The 11,349-nt window shown below is 57.7% G+C and overlaps 2 protein-coding genes across 9 annotated transcripts in view; both read left to right on the top strand.

The window, feature by feature from the left end:
* Nucleotides 1–10,045, top strand: part of RAB36 (RAB36, member RAS oncogene family) — a 26,334-nt gene extending 16,289 nt beyond the window's left edge. For 2 of the 8 annotated variants that reach the window (XM_027845687.1, XM_027845686.1), the window contains 8 exons: nt 3,819–3,884; nt 4,955–5,056; nt 5,681–5,745; nt 6,152–6,203; nt 6,711–6,792; nt 8,081–8,167; nt 8,761–8,908; nt 9,901–10,030. In XM_027845687.1, the coding sequence (XP_027701488.1) occupies nt 3,819–3,884; nt 4,955–5,056; nt 5,681–5,745; nt 6,152–6,203; nt 6,711–6,792; nt 8,081–8,167; nt 8,761–8,908; nt 9,901–9,965 (667 nt within the window). In that variant the 3' untranslated portion in view covers nt 9,966–10,030. Of the gene's footprint in view, nt 1–3,818; nt 3,885–4,954; nt 5,057–5,680; nt 5,746–6,151; nt 6,204–6,710; nt 6,793–8,076; nt 8,168–8,760; nt 8,909–9,900 lie in introns of all 8 variants that reach the window. The other 6 variants (XR_003567673.1, XR_003567674.1, XM_027845689.1 and 3 more) reach the window with 6 other exon arrangements.
* Nucleotides 10,046–10,803: 758 nt separating this feature from the next.
* Nucleotides 10,804–11,343, top strand: LOC114030788 (histidine-rich glycoprotein-like). The gene has a single exon (XM_027845695.1). It carries the CDS (start codon nt 10,825–10,827, stop codon nt 11,287–11,289), a length of 465 nt encoding a protein of 154 aa, XP_027701496.1. The 5' UTR covers nt 10,804–10,824; the 3' UTR covers nt 11,290–11,343.
* Nucleotides 11,344–11,349: the final 6 nt, after the last annotated feature.

Here is an 11,349-nt window from a genome sequence, read left to right on the forward strand (position 1 = left end):
TCTCTCTCTCCCTCCCCCTTCTTTCTCTCTCCCTCCCCTCCCCTTCCCCTTCTCTCTCTCTCCCTCCCCCTTCCCCTTCTCTCTCCCTCCCCCTTCTCTCTCCCTCTCTCCCCCTCCCTCTCCCCCACTCTCTCCTGGTTCCCTTCCTCCCTCTCACCACTCCTCTGTCTTCTCTGCTGGACTGTCCCACAGCTCATGCCCTCTAACCACGGGTGTCCCTCAGGGCTCTGTTCTGAGATACTCCTCCCCATCTTCACTGGGTGGCCTCTTCAGCTGCCACGGATTGAATGACCCTCTCTATGTTGATGATTCTCAGATCTCCCTGTCCTGTCCCCAATTCTCTACCAACCTACAATCTCGCGTCTCCAGCTGCCTTTCAGACATTTTGAACTGAATGTCCAGTCAGCATCTTAAATTCAACATGTCTAAAATTGAGCTCATCCTTCCCCCAAGCCCTTCCCCCTCCCACCTTCACTGTCACCGTCCAGGGCTCCCCCATCTTCCTGGGCTCTCAGGCTGCAGCCTGGGCCCTTCATTCTCTCTTTCCCCTTCCCCATTTCCAGTACAGTGCCAGGGCCTTCACCTCTGCAGCATCTCTTGAACACGCCCCCTCCTCTCCTCTGACCCTACCTCTACCCTGGTGCAGGCTTTCATCTCTTACATCTGTATTATGGCAATAGCTGCTGGGGGTTGGGGGGGGGGATCTGCCTGCTTCGGTCCCTACCCCTCCAGTCCATCGTCCACTCAACCGCCAAAATGATCTTCCTACCCCTGCTTTTTTTTTTACTTTAGCATAATATATTCTGCTCCAGCCTTTTGCCTTTACTCTGTATGTATCCCTCTGCTTCTTGTAAAAAACATATAGTAGAATTACATTTTTAATCCACTGTGTTATCTGGTTGCATTTTATGGGAGAGTTCATTCCGTTCACAATCAGTTACGATTACTAACTGTGTATTTCCCTCCATCTTTTCTCCTCTTTACACTTTTCTTTCTCCTTTCACCCTATCCATCCTCACCAGTATTTTGCTCCTGACCACCGCCTTCCTCGATCTGTGCTCCCTTCTGTCAGCCCCTAATCCTAACCCTTTCCCCTACTACTTCCCTACAGAGTAAGATAGATTTCTATACCCAGGTGGGTGTGTATGTTATTCCCTCTTTGAGCCAAATCTGATGAGACTGAGGTTCAAACGATGCTCGCCTCCTCCTTCCCCTCTACTATAATAGGTCATTGTGTCTCTTCATGTAATGTAATTCACCCTATTCTGCCTCCTTCTGTCCTCTTCTCCCAGTACAATCCTTTTTTTTTCCACCCCTTAATTATTTTTATCATCACATCAAATTCAACTTATGCCCACACCCTCTCTCTGTCTATATCCCTTCTACATGCCATAATAAAGACACAGTTCTCAAGAGTTATAAGTATCAACTTCCCGTGTAGGGATCTAAACAGTTTAACTTTATTGAAGAACATCTATTTTTTTCTATTCCTGTTTACTTTTTTATGTTTCTCTTGAGTCTTGTATTTGAAGATTGAATTTTCTGTTCAGCTGTGGTCTTTTCATCAGGAAAGTTTGAAAGTCCCCTATTTCATTGACTATTTTTCTTTTTCCCTTCAAGATTATGCTCAGTTTCACTGGGTAGCTGATCTTGGTTGTAATCCAAGCTCCTTTGCCTTCCGGAATATCATGTTCCAGGCCCTCCGATCCTTTAATGTAGAAGCTTCAAGGTCCTGCGTAATCCTGACTGTGGTTTCATAATATTTAAAGTGTTACTTTCTGGCTGCTTGCAGTATTTTCTCCTTGACTCGAGAATTCTGGAATTTGGCTACAATGTTCCTTGGGGTTTTTATTTTGGAGTCTCTTTCATGAGGTGATCAGTGGATTCTTTCAATGACTATTTTACCCTCTGGTTCTAGGACCTCAGGGCTGTTTTCCTTGATAATTTCTTGAAAGATGCTGCCCAGGCTCTTTTTTTGGATTGTGGCTTTCAGGCAGGCCAGTAATTCTTCAATTCTCTCTCCTGGATCAATTTTCCAGGTCAGTTGTTTTTCCAATGAAGTATTTTACATTTTCTTTTTTTTCTTCTTTCGATTTTGTTTGACTATTTCTTGTCTCATGGAGTCGTTAGCTTACATTTGCTCAGTTCTGATTTTTCAAAAATCATTTTCTTCAGTTAACTTTCATCCCTCCTTTCCCACTGGGCCAATTCTGCTTTTTAAGGACTTGTTTTCCTCAGTTCATTTTTGTCCTTCCTTTTCCAAGCTCTTGACTCTCTCTTGCATCCGTCTCATTTCCTTTCCCAGTTTTTCTTCTGCTTCTCTAATTTGAGTTTTAAAATCCTTCCTGAGCTTCTTCCAAGAAGGCTTTTTGGGCTTGGGACCAGTTTGTGTTCCCCTTTGAGGTTTCAAATGGAGGTGTATTGCCAGGGTTGTCCTCTTCTGAGTTGGTGCTTTGATCTCCCCTGGCACCACAAAAGCTCTCCATGGTCAGCGTTCTTTTCTGCTTCTTGCTCGTGGTGTTTGTCTGTTTCCTGGTTTTTGACATTGAGCTCTCCGGGTGTAGCTCAGGGGGCACGGGCCCAAGCTTCTTGTGCTGGGGCCAGGGCCTGCTCTGCCTCTGTGTGCTGGAGGCTCGAGGGGTCTGGCAGCTTACCTGGTGCTGAACTGGGGTCCTAGTGCTGGTGTCTGGCTGTGTGTGTGCTGAGGCCAGGTGGCATTTTTTTGTGTTTCCCTGGGCCGCACTGAAGCATGGGGAGGTCCGGCCGCTGGAGGACGCCTGCCTGCCCGCCTGGGTCTACACCAGCTCATGTGATGGTTCTCCGAGCTGGAGCCCACCGGTTCCCCTGGCAGTGCTAGGACGCGTGGGGATGGCCTGGTGTTGGCGTTTGCCTGCTCCACGGCTCTGGGGCTTAGGATTTCCTGCCGGTTTGCTGAGGTAGAGGCCGCTCTGGGCTCGCTGGGATGCTTGCTGTCCTGGGCTGTGCTCCCTTTTACCCAAGTGATATGGACCTCATTTGCTGATTCTCTTAAGTCTCCTGGATCAAAACTCTTCTCCTTGTCTTTGCGCTGGCTCTGCTGTTCCAGGATCTGTTCTGGGGCACTGTTTTGTGGGTGTTCGGGGATGAGAATGAGAGAGAGAGACAGCAATCTACTGCTTACTCCGCCATCCATGACCTCCCGTGGCTCCCGATCCCTCTCAGGAGCAAACTCCAGATGCTCAGTTTGGCATTCGGAGCCCTCCTGGCCCCTCCTCTCTTACCTTGTCACAGCCCGACTCCCCAGCACACCCTCTGCCCCGCTGGGCCCTCCCTCTCTCCCCTCTGGGCATTCTCTCTGGCCATCTCCTTGCCTGGACCGCTTCCACCACTGACCACCCTGGCTTCCTGTAAGCCCCGGCTCCAATCCCACCTCCTCCAGGAAGCCTTCCCAGCCCCTCCAAATCCCAGAGCCTTGCCTCTGTTCAGCATTTCCCCCATTAAACTGAGCTCCCGGGGTGTGGGGGAGCTTTTTTTGTCATCGCCCTGGGTACACGTAGGTACACCTGGCCATGGGTGTGGGTGGTGTGCGCTTTTGTGTGAAGTCAGGCTTCCCGTGGGGTGGGGCTGCATCTTCCAGCAGCCGCGGGCTCAGGCCTGGGCCTCCTGCTGAGCCTTTTCTGGGGCAGAGGTGGGTGGGCGAGGGCACCAAGAGGTGCCAGGCGGGTTGATCCTGCCCCTGTGTCGGTGGGGGGCTTCTGGTGCGGAGGATGAATGGTGAACACGGACATCACCCCCCCCCGCCCCCCAGTGATGCTCTGACCTCGCTGTGTCCCTCCCAGGCTGAAGGTGTCTAAGGTGGTCGTCCTTGGAGATCTCTACGTGGGGAAAACCAGCCTCATCAACAGGTACTCTGCCCTGGCTGAGGCCCTCGGGGCTGCACCCATCAGCGCCCTCTGATGCCCAGAGTAGGGACTGCCGCCCTGCGCCCATAGTGTCGCCTTTAGACCGATGGAGAGGTGGCCCCACCCAGCTGCTCTGTGGTCCATGCTGTGTGACCTTGGGCGAGGGTCTTGCCCTTTCTGGGCTGACCCCCACAGTTCCTGTCAGCACTCAGTCTGTGATTCTGTGAGCTTCTCAGTGACCTCTGGAGGTCACATTCAGACTCCGGGCCCTCCCTGGCCCCCACTCATCTGCCCCTCGGGGTCTGGATGCAGTCTCTTTTTGGAGCCCGTCTCAGATGGCTTGGGACAGGGCCAGTCTTCCGTTCACCGTCATCATCGTCCTTACCTGGGCCCCCTCAGGATTCTGCCTCTTCCTCCTCAGCCTTCCTCCTTGGTCCCCCCCCGGCTCACTTCGTCGTCCTGACCTTTACGGCTGACCAGTTGGACTGACAGTGTCCTCCACCCCCGACCCCGCTGCCCCCTTGCCCTCCTGCCATTTACTCATGGCCTTCCAGACCAATCAGCCAACCTCACAGGGACCAGATTGGGGAGGTGTGCTCAGACTGCCGTCTTTCTGAAAAAGATCTGGGGGGCTGAGTGGCCTTCAAGGTCAGCAAAAATTAGCAATGGGGTGCAGCAGCCAAGACAATCCCACAGGCTCTTGGGCTCCGTTAAGCGGGGCGGGGAAGGGACGCACGCCACCTCGTTGGTGTCCTGTGCTAGGACAGTGTCCAGAGGAGGGCTCTTGAACATAAGACAGGCCTGGGGGGACAAGCCGGGCATGTTTAGTCTTGGGGCCATGGCAAGTATGTCTGAAGGGCCATCCTGGGGAGAAGGGACCCACATTGGCCCCAGGAGCCGGGGGAGGCAGGAAGTGGGGAGAGAAATGACCAGGCCTGGTGGGGGTGGCAGGACTGGTGTGCCCGCCTCTATCCCTCTGCCCACAGTTGGCACGAGGCTAGGCAGCCAGAGCCCAGTGGGATGAGGGTGGAGCCTCCTGCCTGGGTTTACAAGAAGCCACGTTTCCTTCCTAGGTTCTGTAAGGACGTTTTTGATCGGGACTACAAGGCCACGATTGGCGTTGATTTTGAAATCGAGAGGTTCCAGATTGCTGGTGTCCCCTACAGCCTCCAGATGTGAGTGGGTGTGGAACTCTTCCCTCCTTGGGCCCTTGGCCTGTGGCCTCCATGCCTCCCTCCCTCTGGGCCCAGCCTTCCCACTTGCTGCCGCTGTCAGATTCCCTGGCCATCTACCCTGTGAAGCTGTGAGCTTGGCCCTGGGGGGGCAGCCTAAGGCCCTGTCCTCAGACCAGGGTGACCATCTCAGCTCACCACTGTGTGACCACGGTGTCTCTGAGAAGTGGGGAGGAAGAGGCCCCTTGGGCCTGGGTGTAGGAGGCCCTGGCGGGGAAGGCATGAGGCGGCTGCCTGGAGAAGGGCCTGGTCCTGGAGCAGTGGATAGAATGAGAGTGCTCAGGGAGCAGAGCCAGGGCTGGGGGCAAGCGGCCCACCTTAGGACCTGGGTGGGAATCTGGCCCTGCCTGGACAGATCCTCTTGTGACCCTCTCTAAAATGAGGGAGGGGGTCGGGGTCCTTTCTGGCACCATCACCAGCATGTGGCTGGGCTTTGGGCTGCCCCTTCTAAGGGTATGGGCAGGAATTCAGAGAGCTGGGGGCTTAGTCAGAGCGGATAAGGGGCCAGGGCACCGGGCTGGCCCCTGGTCTGACCCTAAATGCGCTTTCTTCTCTTTCCCTCTACAGCTGGGACACAGCCGGACAGGAAAAGTTCAAGTGCATCGCATCAGCTTACTACAGGGGGGCCCAGGGTGAGCACTCCTCCCGGCCTCCCCTCCCTCCAGGTGGTCGGAACGCCCCTCAGGGGTCAGGCCCTGGCACTTTCATCGTCCTGCCCCTCAGAACAGCTCCTCCCTGGGCCCAGCAGGGCAGAGGGCCTGAGCAGCCTGAGTGGGCCTGGTGTGGATAGGCCTTCTGCCTGGGGTGGGGGCGGAGGCATTCCAGAGACAGCTTGGAGGTGGGTGGGGCAGAGGCAGGGCCAGGGCCAGGCAGCAGGTGGTGGGGCAGGGGCGGGGCCAGGCAGAGGCAGGCTGGGCAGGACTGGGGCTTCCACTGGCCTGGGCCTTGGCTCTGCCCTCTGCCCAGGAGGGCTCTACATTCCACCCTCTCTCCGCGCCTCTGGGACGTTTCTAAGCCCCACTTCTTGTACCCGAGCAGTTATCATCACTGCGTTTGACCTGGCGGATATCCAGACCCTGGGCCACACCAGGTGAGTGTCCAGATTCCTGGAGGCGTCCCTGCCCTGGTGTGGGGTCTGCTGCCAGAGTCCAGGCTTGCGCCCACCCGACCCCCCAGTAACCGTCCAAGGCGTGTGTGACTGGCAGGGGTGGTCACGCTACCCACGCAGGAAGGGGCCGGAGGTCCCTCGCACTTTGTCAGACGTCCTGTATTGCCCCGTCTCCAGCATAGCCTTCAGGGTCTCCTGGAGGTGGCAGCTCCACAGACGGCCATTGGCCAGCACGCCCCCCCCCCCCCCCGGGGCGGCGCACCCCCGCCCCCAGGCCCTGACTGTGGTGAGGACTATGGCCGCTGCAGGCTTGGGTCTCACCCAAAGATTTGTGCTTGCCGTCAGTGGGGTCTATCCTGATCCTTCTGCTTCTCACTGCCTGATCTCTTGGCCCTGAGGATGGGGTGTGATTGGTACCCCAGGGCTCCTCCCTCCCCCTCCCCCTCTTTGCCCCTTTCCAGCTCAGTTTGCCCCTCTCTCTCGTGCCAGGCAGTGGCTGGCAGACGCCCAGAGGGAGAATGAGTCTGGCTCCAGCTTTGTCTTTCTGGTTGGGACAAAGAAGGATTTGCTGGTGAGTGGACGTGCCTCTAGTGGGTGCCTGGCCCCTCCGGTGACCCATGTGAGCTGAGGGGGGAGGGGCAGCTTAGGCTCCAGGCCTAGGAGCAGAAGGGCTGGGCGTGGTGTCTGGGGCCTGGGTAGGTGGGGCCAGTGGGGCCAGCAGGGAGTGAGTTCCAGCTTTGCAGCGTGGGGGGAGGCCCGCCCAAGGTCACATAATCAGTGGCTTGGGGACGAGGCTCTGGGCCTCCTCCTTCATGGCCCAGAAGCCTGGCAGCCTCCCAGGGCTTGGGATCCCAAAGCTGCTTCATTCCCTCGGAGGCCGGGGCTGACCGGGGCTTCCCAGTTCTTGCGGTCAGAACCAGCCTCAGGTTGTGGACATGAGGAGGCCCCCGAGGCTAAGGGTGGGCCACCAGCCTGCCAACACTGTGCCAGGCACGGTGCCAGGGGAAGGCAGACAGCTTGGGGGGACAGGAGCTAGAGACCAAGACGGGGGAGCTCGTTTCAGAGGAGAAGCCCCAGCGTTGAGGGGGACCCAGATTGGAGCCCGTCTGGAGGCTGGAAGCCAGGAGGCAGGGCCAGATTCCCAGCTGGAGCTTGACGGACCTCATCTCCCACCCCCCAGATTTTATAGAGGAAGACTGAGGCCCAGAGAGGGGGGGGCTTGCCTGGGCTCACACCAGCACTGAGCTGAGATTCACACCCAGGTCTTCTGCCCTGGTGTCGAATGGAGAAGGGTCTGAGGGGGGCTTCCTGGTGGCCAGCTGGCTGGGCCAGGGAGCGCCTCCCACCTGCGCCCATTCGCCCTAGCTGAGGCCCCATCTCCCGGCCCGCCCCGGGCCGCCCTCTCTCGCCAGCGCTGGCCCAGGCCCTCGGAGGGAGAGTTAGGACCCCACTGCGTCTTCTGCTATCTGTGTGCCCTCCCCGGGCAGCCTCCCTTTACCTGCCCGGACCGTGGTAGCTGGTCTCTCTGGCCTCTCCTGGAGGCATCGGGCCTAGCTCACAGGCTTCCTTGGCATCCGTGCCGGTGTTCCCCCCAACGCCCCAGCCTCCCCGTTTCCATCCCCTACGCGGCCCCATGGGCCAGGCCTGAAGCGGCCAATCACGCACCCTGGGCCTTGCCATCAGCTGTAAGGGTCTCCCTCCCACATTCCTGAGCGGGACAGCCTTCCCCCCTCCCCTCATCCCCTCCTGCCTGACTTAGGAGACGGGAGGCGCACAGTCTCTTGTACTCCCCCCGCCCAGGGCTTTCCATTTGTGGCTCATGGCCAGGCCTGTATCCTCCTGCTCTCTCTCTCAGTCAGGTCCTGCCTGTGAGCGGACAGAGATGGACGCTGTCCATCTGGCCAATGAGATGCAGGCTGAGTACTGGTCAGTTTCAGCTAAAACAGGTGGGTCTGAGTATGAGGCAGGGGGTGTTGTGGGGAAACGGGGTGAGGGGATGCTACGGGGAGATGGGGCAGGGGGGTACTGGGGGGAGAAGGGAGGGGGGTGCTGGGGGGAGACGGAAGGAGGGAGGGAGGTGCTGGGGGGGAGACGGGGTGAAGGGATGCAATGGGGAGATGGGGTAGGGGGGTGCTGGAGGGAGATGGGGTGGGGGCGTGCTGGAGGGAGATCGGAGGAGGGAGGGGAGTGCTAGAGGGAGACGGGGTGCTGGGGGGAGATGGGAGGAGGGAGGGGAGTGCTAGAGGGAGATGGGGTGCTGGGGGGAGATGGGAGGAGGGAGGGAGTGGGGGGTGCTGGGACCAACCTTGCAAAAACTGACTTCATCAGTCATAGGGTCTGGGTTCAAATCCTAGCTCTGCTCTTTACAGCCTGTGTGGTCTTGGAGATGAGTCACTGGCACCTCAGTTTCCCCATCTATCCATGCCACCTGGTACAGGGGGAGGGGGAGGGTGGGCCTGTGCCCAGAGCTCACTCTCAGGCCCTGGGTTTTCTCCTGCCTCCTGACCTGGTCGGTTCTGGGTGGCGGGTGCGAATTCAGCAGGCTGCTGCCTGTCCTCCCACAGGGGAGAATGTGAAGGCCTTTTTCACCCGAGTTGCCGCCCTGGCTTTTGAGCAATCCGTGTTACAAGAACTGGAGAAGGGCAGCTGCCATGCCCAGATCAGAGCCGGGGCCTCCATCAGCATCAGTACGTGCCGAGCCCCTTCCCTGCCACCTGCCTCAGTTTGCTTATCTGTGCCATGGGCCCCGGCTGGTTGCAGCTGTGTCCATCATGTTAGCTACCCGCCTTGTGGTACCCCCCAGGCCGCGGCAGCTCATTCCTTCACCCGAGGGCCCTCGTAGGCCATGGCCTCTGCCTCCTGCGATGGCCACAGCCCACTCCTGAGCCTCCTGAGACCCCCAGATCTAGTGAAGCTAGTCCTGGGAACTCGGGGAGAACCTTTCCATTGGCCCTCCTGCATTTTAGACCATTTCTTCAGGCTGCCCAGATGTGTCTGGCTGCTGACGCTGTGGCCAGGTGTGGGCTCTGGGTCATCTGCACCTTGGCGGAGCTCGGCAGGCAGGTCCCTGGGGCCCTCCGCCGCAGACCTCTGGCCAAGCTGATGTGGGCCCTGGATAGCTGGCTGTCACATCCAGCCGCTCACAACCCATTCTGAACCCCATGGACAGCCTTCAGCTTTAGCAAGGGCTTTGCCAAAATCCAGGGAAATTAAGTACATGCGCTTTGCAGGGGCTGTGGCTTCCTCTCCCCAAGGCCTTTGTGAACCTAGCCTGAGGCCTACCAGTGAATGAATGAATGAACAAATGCATAAGCAAATGAACGAAAGAGTGAATGAATGCATGAATGAAAGAACAAATAAGCGAATGAATGAATGAAGGAACAAACAAGTGAACGAACAAACAAATTAATGAACAGATGAAGGAATGAACAAATGAGTGAATTAACAAATGAATGAATAAACAAATGAGTGAATGAAGAAATGAAGGAAAGAAATGACCAAATGAATGAACAAATGATCTAATGAACGAACGAATGAATGAATAAATAAATGAACAAAAGAATGAAAGAATGAACAAATGATGCCTCCCCCAGGCTCCAGCCCGACCTGAGGCCCCATGGGTTCCCTGCTCTCCCAAGGCTACTTTCTGTAAATGTCCTTTTGTCCCGCCTCTTTACAGGAAGGGAGGAGAGCTCAGTTGCGAGCCAGGAGGGTGCCAGCGGCAGCAGCCCTGGGTGCTGCTAGGCAGGGCTGCCGCCAGGACACGCTCAGTGGGGCCACAGAGCACAGGAGCTGGTGACCTGGCACGGTCTGGCAGTGGACGGAGCATCTTCGAAGTCTTGTCTGTCCTCAGGGTTTGTGGACTCTTCCACTTTGGCTGGCTGGCAGCTCCCAGGAGCTCCACCTCGGTTTCCTCATCCATACAATGGGGGCGGTCATCCCACAGTCTGAGTTTGTAAAAGGCCAAATCCACCCGCCCCCATGTGTGCTCTGAGGAGCTGAGGAAGAGACCTTGGTCCTGGGGAAGGGCAGAGCCAGGCACCTCCTGGGAGAGAGGAGCCCCGATCGAGCTCAGGGGCAGGTCCTAAGGGCGAGCTCCCCGACATGCTGAGATCTCCTCTGCTGCAGATGGCTGCCCCAGATCTGCCCCTGGCACTCAGGGCACCCACACCTCCACACCCCCACCAAAGCCTGCCTCTTCCCTGCCCTCGGGGTCAGGCCTGCGGCCCAAGACCAACCCTGAGGGCCACCCAGCTCCAAACCCTGCCAGAAACTGCCAGCCCTCCATCTGATCCCAGACCCTTCCAAGGCTTTCACCTCTGAGACCATCAACCCTGGAACCCTCACCTCCAGAACTGTCACCTCCAGGGCCATCACCTCATGGACCATCCCCCAGGGTCATCACCTCCTAGACCATCAGCCCTGGGGCCAACCCCTCTAGATCCATCATATCTGGGGCCATCACTTCTGGGACTGTCACCTCTGGGACCGTCACCTCCTGGACTGTCACCTCCTGGACTGTCACCTCCGGGACTGTCACCTATGGGGCCATCACCTCCAGGACTGTCACCTCCTGGACTGTCATCTCTGAGGCCATCACCTCATGCACCATCCCCCAGGGTCATCACCTCCTAGACCATCAGCCCTGGGGCCACCACCTCCGGGACCGTCATCTCCTAGACTGTCATCTCTGAGGCCATCACCTCTAGAACCATCATATCTGGGGCCATCACCTCCGGGACCATCACCTCTTGGACTGTCACCTCCGGGCCATCACCTCCGGGACCGTCACCTCCAGGACCATCACCTCCAGGACTGTCACCTCTGGGGCCATCACCTCCGGGACCGTCACCTCCAGGACTGTCACCTCTGGGGCCATCACCTCCGGGACCGTCACCTCCAGGACTGTCACCTCCGGGGCCATCACCTCCGGGACTGTCACCTCCGGGGCCATCACCTCCTGAACTGTCACCTGTGGGGCCATAACCTCCAGGACTGTCACCTCCGGAGCCATCACCTCTGGAACTGTCACCTCGGGGGCCATCACCTCCTGGACTGTCATCTCTGAGGCCATCACCTCTGGAGCCATCACCTCCGGGACCATCATCTCCTGGACTGTCACCTCCAG

This window comes from Vombatus ursinus, unplaced genomic scaffold (genome assembly GCF_900497805.2).
Source record: "Vombatus ursinus unplaced genomic scaffold, bare-nosed wombat genome assembly UNPS02015012.1, whole genome shotgun sequence".
Taxonomy (NCBI): Eukaryota; Metazoa; Chordata; class Mammalia; order Diprotodontia; family Vombatidae; genus Vombatus; species Vombatus ursinus.